Source organism: Manacus vitellinus, unplaced genomic scaffold (assembly GCF_001715985.3).
Source record: "Manacus vitellinus isolate BGI_N305 unplaced genomic scaffold, ASM171598v3 scaffold_3_pilon, whole genome shotgun sequence".
Taxonomy (NCBI): domain Eukaryota; kingdom Metazoa; phylum Chordata; class Aves; order Passeriformes; family Pipridae; genus Manacus; species Manacus vitellinus.
In genome coordinates, this window is record NW_021940535.1 from 16,600,452 (window position 1) to 16,619,906 (window position 19,455).

At 37.3% G+C, this 19,455-nt stretch overlaps 1 protein-coding gene across 2 annotated transcripts in view; it reads left to right on the forward strand.

The window, feature by feature from the left end:
* The window catches only part of TOP2B (DNA topoisomerase II beta), a 64,540-nt gene that overhangs the window by 25,200 nt on the left and 19,885 nt on the right, over nucleotides 1–19,455 (forward strand). For both annotated transcript variants that reach the window (XM_018075369.2, XM_018075370.2), the window contains exons 9-19: nucleotides 4,262–4,363; nucleotides 4,445–4,582; nucleotides 6,170–6,308; nucleotides 10,231–10,388; nucleotides 11,108–11,233; nucleotides 11,985–12,095; nucleotides 12,200–12,305; nucleotides 12,498–12,607; nucleotides 15,908–16,000; nucleotides 16,095–16,209; nucleotides 19,154–19,275. In XM_018075369.2, the coding sequence (XP_017930858.1) occupies nucleotides 4,262–4,363; nucleotides 4,445–4,582; nucleotides 6,170–6,308; nucleotides 10,231–10,388; nucleotides 11,108–11,233; nucleotides 11,985–12,095; nucleotides 12,200–12,305; nucleotides 12,498–12,607; nucleotides 15,908–16,000; nucleotides 16,095–16,209; nucleotides 19,154–19,275 (1,320 nt within the window). The remainder of the gene's footprint in view (nucleotides 1–4,261; nucleotides 4,364–4,444; nucleotides 4,583–6,169; nucleotides 6,309–10,230; nucleotides 10,389–11,107; nucleotides 11,234–11,984; nucleotides 12,096–12,199; nucleotides 12,306–12,497; nucleotides 12,608–15,907; nucleotides 16,001–16,094; nucleotides 16,210–19,153; nucleotides 19,276–19,455) is intronic.

Consider the following 19,455-nt stretch of genomic DNA (forward strand, 5'->3'; position numbering starts at 1 on the left):
TTACTGCAAATAAACAGGTGAGAGAATCCTTTGCATGAGAGGAACTGGCACAGCAATTGGATGGAATCAAAATATGTTCACAGCAGTATTTCTACATATGCACTAGTTTTGAAAACACTACTAATCATTATCGGTGATGTTTTATGTGAGCATATGTGGTATTGATTAAAATCAATGGAAGTGATTTATTCCTTCCTTCATTTTTAACACATTGTAGTAAGATAATTCTGAAAGTAAGGTAAAAAATATACAAACCTCTTTGAGGCTACCAGTAACAAGTTTTGGAGGACAAAACCAGCTTTTGGTGTTCTTGAGAAAATGCCTATCTGTTTACTGCTTTTTGATGTATAAAATTGGCCTGAAGTGTTGAGATTTTCTTTTACCTATCTAGGGTATCTAGGTTTTCTTTGTACTTAGTAGCAACTGTAGTAGTAGTAAAATGAGACCATAGAGAAACCTTCAGTTATGATAAAGCAGCAATATGCTCAGCATACTAAAGTACAGCTTTGTGCTTCTTAAATTGCTGGGGTGGTCAGACACCGAGGCTGTGGCCTGCAATCAGCTGGCATAACACTCATTTACTCCCATTTGGCATGGACCAGGTTTAGGGATCTGAGATCCACCATGGCGAAAGAAAGTCTTTGTCATTTCTGCTCTTCGCAAGTTGCACCTGATGAGTGATCTAGCAACTAGACAGTCTAGTTGTTAGATCTAGCAGATTTAACAAGCTAGATCTAATAATAGTAGAACAAGCAGTACTAGTCATTGGTGAGGCTGCTTTTAGGAAATCCTAACTGTGAGCTTTCCAAAAGATGGGAATGATAAGAATTGGTAATCAGAACCTTGAAAACTTCTCCTTGCTCAGATCTCTTCTAAGAGAGTGAAAAGAAAATTCTGACGGTAGCACAAGTGGTTCCTAAGCACCAGTGGTTACAGTGAGTGGAGTCCCCAGGCCAGCAGGTGCCTAGAAGTACCAGTGTTAACCTTGGTAGTTGGTGATGTGTAGCCGGTGTTTTGGTGCGATATAATTTTTACTACGTAACTTCTTTTCAGTCATTTTCAGTGTAGCTGAACAAGTTCAGTGGTAATGGGTACAGTTTATTTCATTCTAGAATATTTACTTTCTAAGTGTGCATTTTAATTCTTACCTGATACATTTGTCATCCCTAGTTTTGAACAAGTATCTGGTAGATGAAGGGTTACAACTTAATTTTAATTCGGACCTCTTTATGCGGCATAAAGAAGAATAAAACCATGACCTTAAAGATGTGTACAATACTTTTTATGAGGAAGCTGCCAATGTAGAGAAACTTAATTATGCTTGATACCAGGTTAAGAAAATGTGTTTGAAAAAAAATGAGTACTAGTTGACTTCTAAGTCAAATATATTGCATACATTTATTCAAAATTTTGAATTTTACTTTTTTGGATCAATTTTCACCCATCATGCAGTTTCACATACATTGTTATCATATATTCTCTAAGAAAATTCATAGAAAAAGGTACTGTGTATTCTTCAAAGGTAAGTGGTGTAACTTCTAGTTTTTCCCACTTTCCTGATCCATGCCTTATGTGTGTGACTGGATGTGGAATGTTCAGGGCCAGTGAACCACCTCACCAGCAATTGATATGCAACTGCCCACTAATGAGGCATAATGGCTAGAAACTAACAGTGTCAACTGCCTGTCCCCTTGTCTACTGACAGGTGAGGAGCTCATTTCAGCTGTGTTTTGGTTATGTATAGGTGTTTGCTGAAAGCTTTTCATTTCTGTTTCTGGATAAATTTCATCCAGTCATAACTTCCCGTCCATCTTTTTTAAAGTTCCTATAAATTCAAAAAAATTTTTTTTTAGGTTTATTGGGTTGGTTTTTTGAGGGTTGTTTGGAAGGTCAGGCAGTGTGTTGAGGCACAGCTCTGTTGTTTGGTTCTTGTAAATTTGTTACCTTGGTAAGCTCCCCATTTATACAAAACTTTGCTACAGTAAAGCACACAGAATTTGACTTCAGGCTCTGAGGCAGCATTTGAAAGAATGTTTGTAGCTATTACAGTTGTACAAATAACCTTTAGATGGAGACTTGTAAACTGATTAAACACAGTCTTCTCAAGTTCGGAATTTCAAATATTAGCTGTGGTAGAAATCATAGTAGAAACTTCAGTTCTTAACATAACAATCTAATAATATTTTTAATGTGGTGTCACTGCTAACTCGAATACTGCTAATCATTTTAGCAGAAATGCTAATCATTTTAGCAGAAATGCTCAGCTAATACAATTGCAGTGTCAGAGAGTAGACTTGGATGGAGGGAGAATCCCAGCCTGTTAAAATTTGCTGGAGTTCAGCAAGAAATTCAAGACTATTCCAGTTTTCAGATTTATTCTAGTAAAATAAGTACAATAGAAAACAAATGCAAAATAAATTAGTATTTTATTTGTATATTTAATTTAATTAAAACTTCAAATTTATAATTAGCTTCTGAACTTTTCTGCCATATAAACAATCTATCTGTCTGTAGAATTTAAATTTGGCTTGCCTCCAAATCAGTTGGGGCTGTTGGCTATTCAAGATGATAAGAATAGAATGTATATAGGAGGCAGTCAAATCTCCATTTTTAAGATTTTTAGTTGTTAGTGTTTCGTTAGATGCCTTTGCATCCTGAAATATGCAAGACTGGGGTTCCAGTCTTCTTTCCTTCTGGAAAAAGAAGGTTATGCAGTCTTAGCGCTGTTCTCCCATAGTGCAGAAGTCATGATAATCACAGGCAGCCCTCTAGATTTAGTATGACTTGTACGGAATTGCTGTGACAGCGGGGTCAGTTCTAGGCTGTGATGGTTCCACAGTGGGTACTTGTGCCACCTGCTGGTGAGATGGCTGAGAGGTTCCCAACTCCGAGCTCTGAACGTGGCCCACTCACGGCTGCACACTTAGAAACGTATTTTCATCATCCTGCTGTATTGCAAAGCTTGAGTTATATATAGCTTCAAAAGGATAACATTTCTGACTTACTACTTCCAAAGTCTAAGTAAATAAATAAGTATTTCTTCCTCGGGGTCTGTTATGGTAGGGATCATAGTTGGGATCTGAAAACGTTGCCTCCACCAAAAGTTTTCTTGCTCTGAAGGCTTCATTTGAAACACTTGGTTGAAAAGCCCTTAAACAAGGATAACCAGTGCTCAGGCCTCTTTCTTATAGGGTAAAAGGAAGAATTGTGACAGGCCCTATGAATGTTTCACTTTCAGCTCTGATGGTGCAACAGAGGAAGAAAAATCCTATATATTCTTTCCTTCTTTGTTTTCATCACTGTGATGATGCAAGAAGTTGCTTATAAGCCTCTTTTTTTTTTTTCCCCCTCTGCATTTGAGCAGTAACTGTAAGGGAGTCCAGTGGATTGCTTTTGTTTGCTAGAAGAGTGGTGGCACCATGATTATGTAGCTACAAGTTGTTGCCCTGTGGTCTCCTAAGGCCTTGGTTTACCAGCTTATGGTTAACTGCATGCTCTGTATGGATCTCTTGTTGCCCCATCAGGTATGAATTTGGAACAGGTTTAGCCTCTGGTGAGTTTTAAGAAGAACTGGTCATCTCCTCAAGGTTGTCTTGTTCTGTTCTTTCAAAGTTTTCTGGGTCTCGTGGTTGGCTATTTTCAGTTTTCTCACCATTTGCTGAAGTCCCAGGCTAGCAAAGAATTATTGCTATTTGCATTTATGCCAAGAGTTCTGTAATACAGCTAAGAAAAGGTGAGATCACTTGTGGGAAGGAATAGGCATGAGTGCTGTATAATCTGAGGGTAAGCTCGTGAACATCTTTTTATAATGAACCTAGTGGGGAAAGTTTAATTTGAGGAACAAATATGTGGGTTTTTTAGTCCAAGGTTATTTATGTGCCAGTTAAAAAGGCACATAACAGCTGTGTGGTGTTGTAGGTACCTCCCAGTACTGCAGATTAATTTTTAGATATGCCGTACTCTTAAGGTTTTGTATCCTGTTGCAAACTGTAAGCAGCTGCATTTGAAGTCCATCACTGTACAATGAATGAAAGGTCTCCTCCTGTTCTGTGTAACTTCTGTCATCCTCACTTGAATGAAGACTGAATGACATGAAAGAGAAACTTCAAACTAAATTTCTCTTTCTTATGATAAACTTAATGTATGTGGATTTCCGAATTTAAGTATGACTACAGGAACTTAGTTAATACTGATAAAAACTATTAGGAAATTCAATAGTTATTTTGTTGTTTTGTTTTTTTTTTTTTTTCTCTTCATTCAGGGTGGTAGGCATGTTGATTACGTGGTGGATCAAGTTGTGGGCAAACTGATAGAAGTGGTGAAAAAGAAGAATAAAGCTGGAGTTTCAGTCAAACCATTTCAGGCAAGTTACTTTATAAAAAAATATTGAAAAATATGAATGTGGGAACTTTATTGAGTAAACTGGTTTCTATGTTTTCAACAGGTGAAGAATCATATATGGGTTTTTGTTAATTGCTTGATTGAAAACCCATCGTTTGATTCCCAGACAAAGGAAAACATGACATTGCAACCTAAAAGTTTTGGGTCAAAGTGCCAGCTATCTGAGAAATTTTTTAAAGCAGTAAGTAAACCTTTTTTTTCTTTCCTTTTTTTTTTTTTCCCCCCTGTGAAGCAGGAATTGACATACTGGATCCAAGTGTATGTATGCTCTGTAGCAGAAGGTTAATTTTAGTGCATTATGGTATTCTAGTGACATTTGCATACTGTTAAAATGGGATGGAGGAACCTCTGGTCTTAATAGTGGAAGCAACGACTGTGTTTTGACTCTTGCCCTGGATTTAAAAGCAAGCTTGACCTGATCAGCTCATTTGTTGGAGATTCTGGTATTTATATTGATGAAATGAATGTGACTCTTAAAACCTAAACATAGTCCTTGACCAATTATTTTTGTGTTGAAATATTTTTCTGAAGTTGAGAGTATTGTCTGCCTTATTCTTTGGAATCAGTCCTGTTCTGTTTCACTAAGGTGAAAAGAGAGGGAGAGGATATGTCACATGTACTTGTTCTTTCAGTAATCATAGAAATGCAGAACTGGGGCTGTAGTATTAAAAGTGATCATTATTGTTGGGCAAGAGGTTTAAATTTTTTTCTGTAGATGGGCTAAGAATTGATATTCTAAATTAATATACAAATATGTCATAGAGGGTTTTCGTCTATTACATTTTTATACAATGAAGCAAAGGAAGACTTCTGTTAGCCAGAACTCAATATAATGTGTCCTATTTAGGACCAGTAGCATAAATGGAATGCCGGTAGTAAGGAGAATGGTGCTACTGCTCGTACTCTTTGGCATCAAAACTCCACTTGCTGTGTAATGTTTTCAGCTTCTAATTCTGTATTACAGGTGACATTCTTATAGAACTTACAGGGAAAAAAACCCACAACACAGTATCATATAACAAAATCTGAAGAGTGAATACCTGTTGTATTTCAATCAACAGGTTTGATTTATAGTGTTTCTAATATTCCCTGAACTGAACATTGATTTCCAGATGTGTTAAATGTGCAGCAGAATCTCCGCAATGAATGCTGTATTGTGGGGGATAATGAAAAGCCAAAGCTCACAGTATTTTGTTCCACCTGTATTTTGTTTTGATGTGGAACCAAACCTAAAGCAGTTTTAGTTTAGAAAATATACTATATGCTACTTTTTCTGTAGATGTGTTTCTAAAAATGATATCCGTTTCTCAAATGGTTGATATAAAGCCTTATTCTTAAATGATTTTGATTGTCTTTCAACCATTTCCAGTCATTTCTAAAGAAACTTTAAATGACCATAAATATCCCATATGGTTACTTTTTGCTATCAAGTCCAGGAAACAGGTGCTTTAGAAACTAAAATGTCTCAGCACATCAACCACACAACATAAGACAACCTCTTGTTAGTTCTCAGACCTCCTTTGCTCTTTCTACTAGTTATATAAAGGGTGGAAAAGGATGCTCTGTGTGTGATGTGTTTTGGTTGCATGTGCTTAAAATGCTAAAGAGTAAGGTATATGTTAATTCCTTGACTTTCATATATTGCAGTTTTTAAAATTTAGAGAGCTTTGAGTAACAGTGTTTGATCAGTGACTTAAAATTGAGATGTAAGAATCTGCTATGTGAAGCTTTATTTTTCTCATCCACAATTCTGACTTGTTACTTGTAGGCCTCTAACTGTGGTATCATAGAGAGTATTTTGAATTGGGTCAAATTTAAGGCACAAACTCAGCTGAACAAGAAATGTTCATCAGTGAAACACAGTAAAATCAAGGGCATTCCAAAACTGGATGATGCTAATGATGCTGGTAAGAGCACTTATTTTTAATTTCTTTAATGTTTCATAAATTTTTCACAAACATGATAATTTTAAACCTGACTTTATTTTTCATCCTTATGGATTTTTTAATAAAAGTCTTTTTAATAAAAGTCTTTTCTACTTTTCTAAACTTTCTGGAGATAGAATTTAAAGCGTGATGGTGAGTTTGATATCAGGAACACTATCCTCTCTAGAGCAGAGATTTAATAACACTGAACAAAAGCAGCAGTCTAGTTTGATACTGGAAGAGTGTGTGTATATTCTAATTGTGGTTTCCTGCTAAATTTTGTGTTACCAGTATTCTGTTTTGGAGGTTTTCTTGATCTTTCTAATGTAAAAATATCAGAATCATTATAGGGCCACAAGCTATAGGAAATAGATCACATAGTGTGCACACCTGAGGGAATGGTTCAAGAGACTTTTTTCATAATACTTTAAATGCCATTAGGTTCCTGTCTGGGAATATAGGGCAAACTGGCAATCTCTGCTGGCTTGCTTCTTTAGCATAGATAGGGATCAGGGTCAGCTGGCAGTCTTTGTGCCAACAGCAATGGGAGATGTTCTTGAGTTATTTGAGGGGCACATATGGCTAAAAAGCTTGAAATGTTGCCATTCTTTGTTAATGTTATTTAATTTTTAGTACATCCTTACATTAAACAATGATAGAGAAATTGCAATGAAGTTGGTGGGTGGGCTGAGTAGGTAAAAGCATGTAAGACTGGTAAAGAAGCTCAGTGAGATGATGAGACCTGTTTGATTTTCTTCCTTTTTTGATTCCTTGGTATTGATTTTTTTTAAATTTCTTTTCTTCACTATTTTATTACTTTTCCTGTTATTCAGATGTCATATTTTGCCTCAAAAGTTGATAATCATGTCTCCTTTAACTAGTGTTTTGTTTGTGGAATTGGCGTTCCCTAATCAGATGTAAGTTCCTGGTGTTTTTCTTCTGTAGAAGATTGTGTGCTTGGAGAAATTATATATTTTATGGATATTAAGCCTAATGCTCCTAAATCATATAATGAATGATTTTGGGCACACTTTCTTCATAGGACTTTTTAGCTCTGCTTTGGAGACCAGCCTTCAAAATCACTTCTTACGCAGTTTTTTAATGGGGGGACCCTGAAACTTCCTCAACTAAGCAGGCATGTGGGGATTCATTTGGGTGCAACACTGATGCCTAAATCTTTGCATGTCTTGAATCCCTGTTACCCAAGTATTTCTCTGCTGCCTAGTTCTATGGGGAGTGGGAACTCTGCATCTCCCAAGGAGGCTTACCCAGGTGTTGGTTTTTTGAAGATCTGGAACATGCTGCGTTTCTCACATTGAAGGCATTGCATGTGTGAGGTGGACACTCAGAGAGGCAGAGAGGCATTCAGTTTCTGAGTACAACGTGTATCGTCATATGCAGGCTTTACCTGACTTTCTGAAGTGTTATCTATACTGGAAGAGGTGTTTTAAATTAGAGGATCACTAATAATACATTTAGTAAAAAGTTCTTTAGTAATTTCTTTTTGAAGAGTGAAGGTATCATATGGATCATCTGTTTATTCTTGAAAAGGAATAATTTGTTCTTTTTGCACAATCAAAAATAATCAGGATCTTTGATTTCTGCTTTCACAGAGAAAGGGAAGGCAGAAGGTGATATGAAAGAGTGACTCCTTTAGTGTGGCTGAGGGGGTTGGTCTGCTCTTGAGAACTTGTCTCAGTGAACTTCGGTTGTTGATGGTGCCTAACTGATGATGTTTCTTAACATAAAGGGAAAAAAGAAGTACTGGTACCATGGAAATTCTTTAATGAGTACACAGACAAAAACATTGTAGAACTATCAGTCTTTGCCTTTGGGACCTTAATGGAAAGGACTATGGTAAAAGGACAAGGAGTAATGGGTTCAGCCTGGAAGAGGGGAAATTTAGGTTAGATGTACAGAATAAATTCTTTAGTGTGACAGTGGCGAGACATTGGAACAGGTTGCCCAGAGAAGTAGTGGATGTCCCATCCCTGAAAGTGTCATGGTTGGATGAAACTCTGAGCAACCTTGTCTAGTGAAAGGTGTCCCTGCCCATGGCAGGGGGCTTGGATCTCTAAGGGTCCCTTCCAACCCAAACCATTCTGTGATTCTATGACTGGGGGATCCTAAAGCTCAGGTGAATTAAGGGCTGTATGTCCTCTTTCTGTGTGTGAGAGGCAGATCAGTATTTCTAGGTCCAAAAAATTCAACTTTTCTATGTGAATATTGCCTAAGAATGTGCACGACTGTGAGTATGTTGTGAAGAGTTATAAATCATCTTTTCAAAAGAATTTCAGACCTCCCGGTAAGATGGAGAAAAGGTTTAAATGATACATGAAGATACAGATTGTTTCAAGACATTCATATGTGTCACACAGAGTAACCTGTGTGTAGCCTGGGAGCAAAATGCAGTATGTTGTAGTTGATGTATTTGTTAATGCATAAGAATAGGAGAGAGATGTGTCTGTACAGTGATGTAGTTGCTGCAGATTTCTTCCCCCACTGTAAAGAATGAGTCCTATACCTGGTCATTCTTGCTTTTTTGTGATCTTGATGAGGTATGCACAGTTCTGTGGCTTGTTGGAGGTGGATTAGGAGGATTACCTAATCTGGTGAAGCATAAGAGCATTTTTTTGAACCTACCGGTTGATGTAGTTCTTTCAGTTCTTTAGAGCCAGGCTCAGGAAAATATCTGGCACATTGTATTTCCACGAAATTAATTGCTAATGATTGCATCCATTTCAGAAGGAAGTCCATCTGGATTACATTCAGATGTGTCTTCTGCAGTTCACTTAGGGAAAAATCTTGGGTGCCTTATATTCTGAAACAGCAGACTAGTATTATTCTTGGTATTTGGAGTCCACTTTGTTGACAGGTAGTTATTGACAGTGTGAATAGCTGCCTAATTTAGATTCTATTAGGCCAAACTTCTTGATTCAGAAAACCAAAGATGTTGAATGTAAATTCTGTGTAATAGGAAGTATGGGGTGGGTTTTACCTACCAGGTAAAAGCAAACCACAGCACCTATTTTAAATTCCAGTATATTCAAAATTTACCTTATTAGCAATAGGGGAGACTTAACCAGCTTGAAGTTTTTTGTAGTCTTTCCTACCGCTTAGCCTTGATAAAATAGCAAAACTGCTTAATGAGCATTTGCACCCTTGCAAAAGGATGGATTCCTTTTTTCAACCTGCTTGTTATTTGGAACATCTATTCCACTACTGCAGTTGCAATAAACAGAACATAAATGTCATTCCAGTTTTGAATATATTGGGCATACAGGCACCAAAATGCAGTGTGTCTTGTAGAGTCAAAATTACATTGTTAGTGAAGATTTATTTTTCTGTTCAAGAAATTTGTGAGATATAATACGTGCAAATGTTCTCATCTTTTGATCTTTTCTGTCAAGTTTTTCTTACAGTTGTCTGGCTTCAGCTGATGGACAATAAAAAGGGATACCCACAAAAATTATTTAATAAATTATTTCTTAAAATGTACTGTGAGGAAAGGGGAAATACAGAATGGGAAATAACTCCTGTATGTAACTCAGACATGCATAATGTATGTGTGTAAGAAATTTGCAGCTAGAAAAATGAAATGGTAAAGGTACAGAAGCAATTGGACTTTTTTTGTGCAGACATATAGGGACCATTGCATAAGATGTGCCACCATTACATCCCATTTTGTCTGTTTTGCTCCTTCTCCATAGAAATCCATAATGTACTGCTAAGGGCAAGGATATTCGCTCTTGTTGTGCAGTGTTAGTGGTAGGGAGGGCCATCCCTAAAAATAGAAATTCAATCTATTTAAATGAGGAGAAGGAAGAATTCAGTTGTATTTCTTTTATTTGAGTTATGCTTTCTGGTTTTTTTTGTCTTCCCTCTACTTCTTCCTGGCCTGCAGGTGGCAAACATTCCTTGGACTGCACGTTAATACTGACAGAAGGAGACTCAGCCAAATCTTTAGCAGTCTCTGGCTTAGGTGTTATTGGGAGAGACAGATATGGAGTGTTCCCACTCAGGGGCAAAATTCTCAATGTTCGAGAAGCTTCTCACAAACAGGTATGCAGTTTTTTTCCTCTCCTTTTGGTGACAAATGGATGTCTTGTGTTTATTTTTGATTTCTAGATTTACATCTTCATATTTGAATTTTTATTTTTTCACGAAAATTTTGTGGCTGAGATTTCATAAAGTACCAGCTACTTTAAAGCCTGAGATAAGCCTGGAAATACTAAGTGTAGTAATGCAGTACTGGGATGATAAAGTTAATTTCTTCACAAGTGGAAGGAAATTTTGCTATGACTCATATTAATATTTCACATGAATATTTAAAAACCCTAAAATTTTTTATACTCTCTATTGCCATGTGATTTTATTGGCTCACAACCTGAGTGCAGCAGTGTTACCCCATCTCATTATTTCTGCTGCCCTCCATAATTTGTCTGTAATAAGAGATGTGTTGCATATGCCCACAGAAACAGTGGAAAGAGAAGGCAGCTCTGTGAGATGACTTTTTGTTAAGCATGCAGTTTTCTTCTTGCTTTCCTGACCCAAAGTGCTCTGCCCATAGAGGCGAAAGAATGTGGTGCAGTCTTGAGAATTTGCATGTACAGAAGAAATATTTACAAGTGCAAAGGCTGCGAGGGGCTGGGCGTAAAAGGGTTATGAAGTTGAGGCTGGGATGCATTGAAAAAGAAGTTCTCAAGCCCCCCTGAAAAAGACTGGAATATTTCTAAATTTCTGCTTTTTACATTGACTTCAAAAATAACTTTTTTATACAGATTATGGAAAACGCAGAAATCAACAATATCATCAAAATAGTTGGACTACAATACAAGAAAAGCTATGAAGATCCAGAATCTCTGAAAAGCTTGAGATATGGAAAAATTATGATTATGACAGATCAAGTAAGCCTGAAATTCACAGGTTTTAATATACAGAGCTTCTTATGATATGTCTTGCTGCAATTTCACAGGTTATGTTTTTGTGCATTACAACCTGTCTCAGCTATGACTGTATGGATGCATTCAGGGGGAATCCCTAATGTATGAGGTTTCTTTACAGGATTAATTTACCTATGGTGTTGTTTTGGTTACTCCAAAGGAACAACTGGACTTTGCTGCACAAAATAGTAGAGAAGGCAAAGTAATAATAAAAACATACTTTTGATAACTCAAAAATAGGTTGAAAGTAAGGACAAAAGGGAGCAGTAGATGAGGTGGTATTGCTAGCAAGTCAGGTAGAGAGAAGAACGAAGGCAATTATTGTTGGATAATCTCATGATTGAACTGTCAAGCATCTTTCCACCGATGAGAACTGTGGGCCAGGCTTGACTGTCTTCCACAAAAATTCAGCTCTCTGGTGTCTGGGAGAGCTGTGTAGCTCTCCATGAAAACACAACACAGGCAGAGAATCTTTGAACTGCAACCATGCACTTGGCTTGGAAGAGCTTATTATTAGCTCAGGGATAGTGCTGTTCACAGGTAGTTATGTCACAGCTGGTCCATTTTGGAACACAAATTAAAACTAGCTGTACCCTTCTATACTTTCTATCAACAGATATTGTTTTGATGTATCCAGGCCAGTGAGTGGGTTTTGGGTGGTTTTGGAAATCTGACATTTGACAAGATTGCCTCACGTTTTCATGTTCTCACTTAGGATCAGGATGGATCTCACATAAAGGGCTTGTTGATTAATTTTATTCATCACAATTGGCCATCACTGTTGAAACATGGTTTTCTTGAGGAATTCATCACCCCTATTGTGAAGGTACAGATTCTATTATTGTGATTTTATGGATTACTTATAGTGCAACAGAAAAGTTGATTTTTTTTGTTTGTTTGTTTTGTTTGTTTTGTTTTGTTTTTTTAAAGGCAAGCAAAAATAAGCAAGAACTCTCATTCTATAGTATCCCTGAATTTGATGAGTGGAAAAAGCATATGGAGAATCATAAAGCATGGAAGATAAAATACTACAAAGGTTTGTTTAAAAACAAATAAGTGAACCCTATTGATAAATAATAATAAATGGGTGCTATGAAGTTTTATTTGTAGCTGTTTTTATGATAGCATCTTATGTAATGATTTTATAATATTCCCAGTAAAATAAAAGGGGTAAGATAATAAAACTTAAATTTTTAATATTGAGTAACAATTTCTTTTTACTGTACAGGGTTGGGTACCAGCACTGCTAAAGAAGCAAAAGAATATTTTGCTGACATGGAAAGACATAGGATCTTATTTCGGTATGCTGGTCCTGAGGATGATGCTGCCATTACACTGGTAAGAAAGTGCTTCTGTATATGATATGTTTTAGTTTCCATTGTTTGCTGAAAATGGCACATGAGAAAGACCTTGAAGGGTTGTTATGGTTTTTGGAGTACCTGAAAAAAATACTTCTACGAGAGAAAGAATCTTTTGGAAAATATTTTAAATTTTGGAATAAACTTTATCCATGCTACAAAATCAGCTCTACCTTCTGCTTTTAGCTTTGATAGTTTTGTGTAATGTCGATTTCAAGAAGTGTTACAGTCAGACTTGCTTTTAAAGACAGAACATGCAAAAAAGTACTCTATGTAAGAAAATAGAGCCCAGACAAATTACGTTTCACATCTACTTAGGCATCCTTATTTTGTTTCTGAGCACATAAGATCAGGTAAATATTATTTATTCATTGAAGATATATCACTGTGGCATATGTGTATTCATGCATGTGCTCTACATATTTGAATTTGCAATCTTCTGCGTAGTTGAGTATGGGAAAGTACTTGTGTTTCAAAGAAAGTTTGTGGAAGGACAAAGGATGAAGCGTCTGGAATGAAGCTGCTTTTTCAAGAAGTATTTCAACTTTTATCTGCTTTAATTTGCTATTTTATTTGTAGGTCGTATTAGAGAGAAAAAAAAGGTAGGAGAGAAAAAAAAGAAAAATGGAAAAATACCCGTCTTAGACAAAACAACTTTTTCCTTATACCATGGATGCTGTAAAATGTGTTTTTACTAATAGAATTCTGATCTCTCTGTCTGCCAGTAGACCTCCCTACACAGGCTGATACCTGAGGCCCTGTAACCTGTTACGGCTGATCCTTGCTGTTGTCTAAAATGGTATTCTGTGAATTCAGGATGAAGCTGGTCATCCTTGTTACACCTGAACAGCTATGACCAGTACTGGAGCTGTTAGCAGAAGCTTCACTTCTATTCCTACCCACGTTTCTTCTGCTGATAGCTGTAATCCCAGCCCCAAGATTACCTCTGGGCATAGGTGATATAAGATTATGGGCCCTGCCAGGCCTCATGATAGCTGTAATCTAGGAAAGCAAAAGTTATTTCACATAGCAAATTTGTCAGCATTCTGAAGAACTCTTTTGCTAGCCCAGGGGGTATTAAAATATCATTTTTAAGGGGAGAAAAAACCTCCTTATTCTATTCAAGAATAAATATTTGAGAACAGTTTTTATTCAAGCTCTTAATTCTATTATTCTATTAAAAGAATTTTTATGCTGATACACCTCTTGGTAATTTTTCACTTCAGTGGTCTGGAAAAGGTATAGATAAACTGAAAGGAGACAGAAGAAAATTGTGAGAATTTAGTAATGTTTTTTTTACAAAAGCCTAGTCTTAAGCTGTCATATGTCTGACGTGAATTACCAAGCTTTGGTCACAAACGAAGTCAGTCTGATGCAAATCAGAGTGATATCACTTGGTCCCTTTCTCAGAGACTAAATTACTAAGGTTTAATATTTATTATGTAATATCATGGTCTCCAAGGAAATGAAACTACTCATTGAGCTCTTTTGGAGTGCTCCAGTTAGAGTCCTTTGAAAAAGATAGTGCTGATCACTATCTTCTTATGCAGCAGAGTGGTTGAAATCAGGACACGATGGAGTCTCTATATGTTGTTCCCTGAGGAAAAAGAGGCAGTACTTCAGCAACTCACAGAGTTTTCCTAAAGTAATTGAAATCTTTCTTAAATCACTGTAAGACCACAGCACCCGAGCTACGAGCTCACTTGGAGGGGTTTTACTTTAAAAATATATAAGGCTTCAAGAATCCACTTGCCAGATCTATTGAAGAGCCTTCAGTTCTTTTAAAACCCTTAAGAGAGAGTGCAAAAGAGAAAAGCTGCACGTTTCCTCACAAGGTATTCTTACAGGTAAACTTTAGAAAGTAGGAGTACTTGGCGAAAGTTTAAAGGGTAGCATTCAACCAAAACAAAGCATTCCACAAAGCCTTAACTTAGCACATGCTAACCCACGCAGCTTAGCAAAATCCAGCCCATCTGGTCTCAAGCTACTCAAAATATTAAGAAAGGAGATTTGGAGAAGAAGAAGTAAAGAAAGAGAGAAAAAGAGAAAATTATAGCTACCGTTCAGAGTCTTGTGCAAGTCCAGTGTCCCGGTGGCAGGGTCGGAACAAGCGCGGAGAGCACTTGTTGCTGCTTTTATGAGCTTTGGGGCCCCTGTGGCCACACCTCCCACCCCCAGGTGGGACTTGCGGCCCACTCTGGAGCTCTGGGCAGGGTGAGGGGCAGTGTTCCCAGTGTGTTTTCCATTCTGGAGCTGGGTTAGGGGCTCCAGGGGGTGTGGTGGGGGGCACTGCTCTCAGTGTGTTATCAGTTCTGAGGCTGGGTTAGGGAGAAAAGGGGGTGTGGTGAAGGCTCCCGGCCTGCATTTGGCTGACGCTGCTCCAGGGTGTCCCGGGGTGGCTGGCAGGGGCTGAGATATGGGATAGGCCATTATCTCACCTCCATGAAATTTGACCTGTCCCTTCCCTGCCATACCCCCTGCCTTGGGTTGGTCTGAACCAATAATTAATGTAACAATCCAGTGTCTCGCAACCACATACACAGTTTCTGTGTGTTCTTGTACTCTTTAGGAGAAGAAACTCTCTGAAGGGGAACTCTGTTTCTCTGACATGACAGTCAGAACATTCCTGTGCCCTTTCATAGGGTGGTTGCTTAAAAGTGACACCTTGTTGTCATGAAGGCTGAGACCTTCAGTCAGCTGGCCTAAACTCTGTCTTAGTCTCTTCATGCAGTTTCGATTTTGTCAACTTGTCAATTTTTTTAAGAGGACTAGGAATGACCATTCAGGAACAACTACAAGTTATTGGCGTTCTGTGGCTCCAGGGCATGGAGAGGACAAGAAGAGTAGGGTATTTTTTCTAATACCTTCAGTAGATTTTCTTGATAAGAGATATTTCAGTCTAAATGATGAACCCAACCTTAAAGCTCTGTGGGGAAAGACCTTCAAACGTGTATCAAAAGACAACTCTGATGTGAAGAGGGGAAGAAGAATGATAAGATTTGTCCAAATGTGTGCAAATTTCAGGAAAGTAATATAAATTTAAATTGCAATCTGGAAAAGATCTGTCAGTTCAAAAACATTGTGCAAAAATGTGTGAAAAGTCATGTACTGGTACTGCTGCTTAAATGTAAACATTAGTTATATGGATTAGCTTGTCCAAATAAGCTTTATTGAATACTCGATCAGATAGTGCAATATAATTAAAATTCTGACTGAAGTAACATACATTTACACAAACATTTATATTGCTGATAATTTAGTGTGTTTGGAATCTTTTCAGGCCTTCAGTAAGAAGAAGATTGATGACCGAAAAGAATGGTTAACAAATTTCATGGAAGACAGACGACAGCGTCGGCTACATGGCCTTCCCGAGGTGAGTCCTAAATAACAGTAATAAATCTGCAGGGTGAGATTTAAATGTGATGTAGTTTTTGTATTGAATGAATAATGTATGTGGTTTTTTTCAGCAATTTTTATATGGCACAGCAACAAAACATTTGACTTACAATGATTTCATTAACAAGGAGTTGATCCTTTTCTCAAATTCAGACAACGAGAGATCTATCCCTTCCCTTGTTGATGGTAAGCTGATAATTCCTTATGATTTGTTGTAACATTCCTCTTTATTGATGGTTTTTAAAGCTGTGATTTTTACTGGAATCAATGCATTCAAGTAGAGAATATGAGAACTTCTATGTATTGATTATCATTTCATATCAATGGTGTCCTGGGGTGCATTAGGAAGATCATTGCCAGCAGGCGAGGGGTATGATCCTGGCCCTCTACTCAGCCCTAGTGAGGCCACATCTGGAGAACTGTGTCCAGTTCTGGGCCCCTCAATATGTGTTGCTCCTGGAGCTGATCCAGTGGAGGGCAGCAAAGATGATTAAGAGACTGGAGCATCTCTTATGAGGAAAGGCTGAGGGAGCTGGGCTGGTTCAGTCTTGAGAACAGACAACTAAGAGGGGACCTTATCAATATCTATAACTATCTGAAGTGAGTGTGTCAAGAGGATGGATCCAGGCTCTTCTTGATGGTGCCAAGCAATAGGACAAGAGACAATGGGAAGAAACTGATGCACGGGAAGTTCCACCTGAACGTGAGGAAGAACTTTATTGTGCAGATGACCGTGCACTGGAACAGGTTGCCCAGACCAGTTGTGGAGTCTCCCTCACTGGAGATATTCAGGAACTGTCTGGATACAATCCTCTGCAATGTGCTCTAGGATGTCCCTGCTTGAGCAGGAGGGTTGGATCAGACGACCCCACTGTGGTAATTCCAACCTGACCCATTCTGTGATTTATGTGCTAATTGCCGTATTTCTTCTGTGAGGAAGTTTAAGCTGTTTCAGCCTTTTTATGTAACCAGACCTATTCACCAGACTCTACAAGTTTTGTCTCTAGTCAAATCATCAGAGAAAGCTGGTCTTTTAAGTGCTAATAATAATCAAAATTCAAGACAGCAGCTGAATGCAGATAAAGATGCAAATGTTTTCTCCCTTCAGTCTTACACCACAGGCAATGATCTAGTGTTTACTGACCTGTAATCTTGCTAGGGTTCTGTCAATCAGGTTTACTAACTCTCCCCTTGCAATAGCATGGACATTAAAAGAAGCAGCTTCACTACACTACACTAGAGCTTCATTTGTAAAACTGTCTACAGACAGTGTGAGCTGGAATTTTCACCCATGTTATTGTCCATATGCATAAGCTTACTAAGGTCAGAAAAAAGGCCTTGAGGTTTCATGGGGGCAGTAGGAGTGGGGGGAGCGCATTTATCTCTCCACTTTCCAGTATATTTTTTACAGTGGAGGTGGTCAGCCTTCTTGACACTACAGACCCATACCAAAATATTCATGCAGCAACAGCTTTTTGTATTTTAGATGAGAGAGTAAGATAGTTCACCAGGGGATAGGGTCAGTAGCTTCCTGGTAGAATGAATCCTCAGCTTTGCTGCAGAATGAGGCTGAGTTAGGTATGGCAGATGCATCTCTAGGGAGTCAAAGAATGTCAGCCTGTTTCAGCTTCTCCAGACTTACTTCCTGCCATAGCTGGGTAATTATAAAGATGTATGTTTCAAGAGGTCATTGTTCATTTTAACATACTATACTCTCAACTGCTTTCTCAGAATCAGCAGAATGATTTTGCTGAAACTTAAAATAAAGAATGAAACTTGCAGTAGACAACTGTTAATTTGAAGTTCTCCAAGACTCTTTCTACAGAAGTGTAAGAAAATAAGAAAGGAACATAGTTATTCATGTATTTGTGTGTGTCTATGTATATTTGTAATATAATGTATGGATATATAATGTTATGAATATTATATATAATTACCATCAGTGTTTCTGCCAACTTTAGCTGTAATTCTGCATTCTGGGCAAGGATATGTGAGTTGTTCAGCAGGTGTAGTACTCTAGCAATGGTTTTCATCCTTTAGCATCATCTGGTGAAATATAACAGGCTAGTCTGGTGGCAAATCTCTGAAAAAAAATGAAGAGGAAGAATATTTTGATTATCTCTTCACAGTTACTAGTTACCATTCTTACTCCTTGAGGATCCTCCCCTGTAAAGAAAATCCTGTAACTTTATTATATTCAGTAGACTTGGTAGAAAAACATGGTGTGGACCTATTGTAAAAAAAAATTGCATATTTGAATAAAATGGAGATTGTAGTCAGTGTCTCTTTTTTTTTGTTTGTTTTTGTTTTGGTTTGGTTTTGGTTTTTGTTTTGGGTTTTTTTCTTTGTTTGTTTTTTTGGTTTTTGGGTTGTTCCCCCCCCTTCTTATTATTATGTTTGACCCAAGGTAGTAATGATAACACATAACAATGTTTTGCTGCATTTCGTAAATGTATGTGAGTTAAAACTCTGAATAGATCAATAAGCATAATCTAGAACTACTTATCAGTTCTGGATAATATACAGAAAATATGATGCAATCCCTTCCACACAGATGTTGTACCTAAAGTTACCTAAGAAATACAAGTAAACCAGAAGATCTGAGACTGATTTCTTCCTTAAAACTCTAAAATATCTGAAAGTGGCATATGTTTTTGTTGAATTTTCTTCAATATTTGAGATTTTCACACAGAAAGTAAAAATTCAGAGTGCTTTAAAATACATGTAAGCTACAGTTACACTTGTCATTACTGATCTTGTGTGGATATTCTTAGAAAAAAGATATTGCTGAGTAGAATAGAAAGAACTCGACTTGTGGAAGTCATACATTCAGGATCAAGTTGCTGTTTATTAGAAAGATGTATTTTATGCTGTATAATACTAATTGGCTGAAAGGGTTATGTTTCTGCTTTCCTGGTAATTTTCTGAGTTTGGTAAAATTTTTTTTTTATTATTTTAAAAGATTTGGTATATTAGTTGATTATCTTGTTGATATTACTGTGTGAATTTGCTTCCATTTAATGTTTGGAATTCTTTTGAGAGATTAGAAATTATGATAAGGCAAAACAAGTTTATTACTTTAGAACATACGCTTTTGTGTGTGTTGAAAATGGATTGTTCTTCTTAATAGGTTTAAAACCGGGGCAACGCAAAGTTTTGTTCACTTGCTTTAAGAGAAATGACAAACGTGAAGTAAAGGTTGCTCAGCTGGCTGGTTCTGTGGCTGAAATGTCAGCTTATCACCATGGGGAGGTGAGTATGAAGGAGAATAAAGCTATGAGGATTTTTAGCCCACATAAAATATTACGTAAACGTTTGTGGTATTGAAATTGCAAACCTATTGACTGTAAGTCTACTAATCACAAATTTACGTTTAAAGAAAAGGAACCAAACAGTATGTAGCTTAATAAAACCAGGTATTTCCTTTTTTTC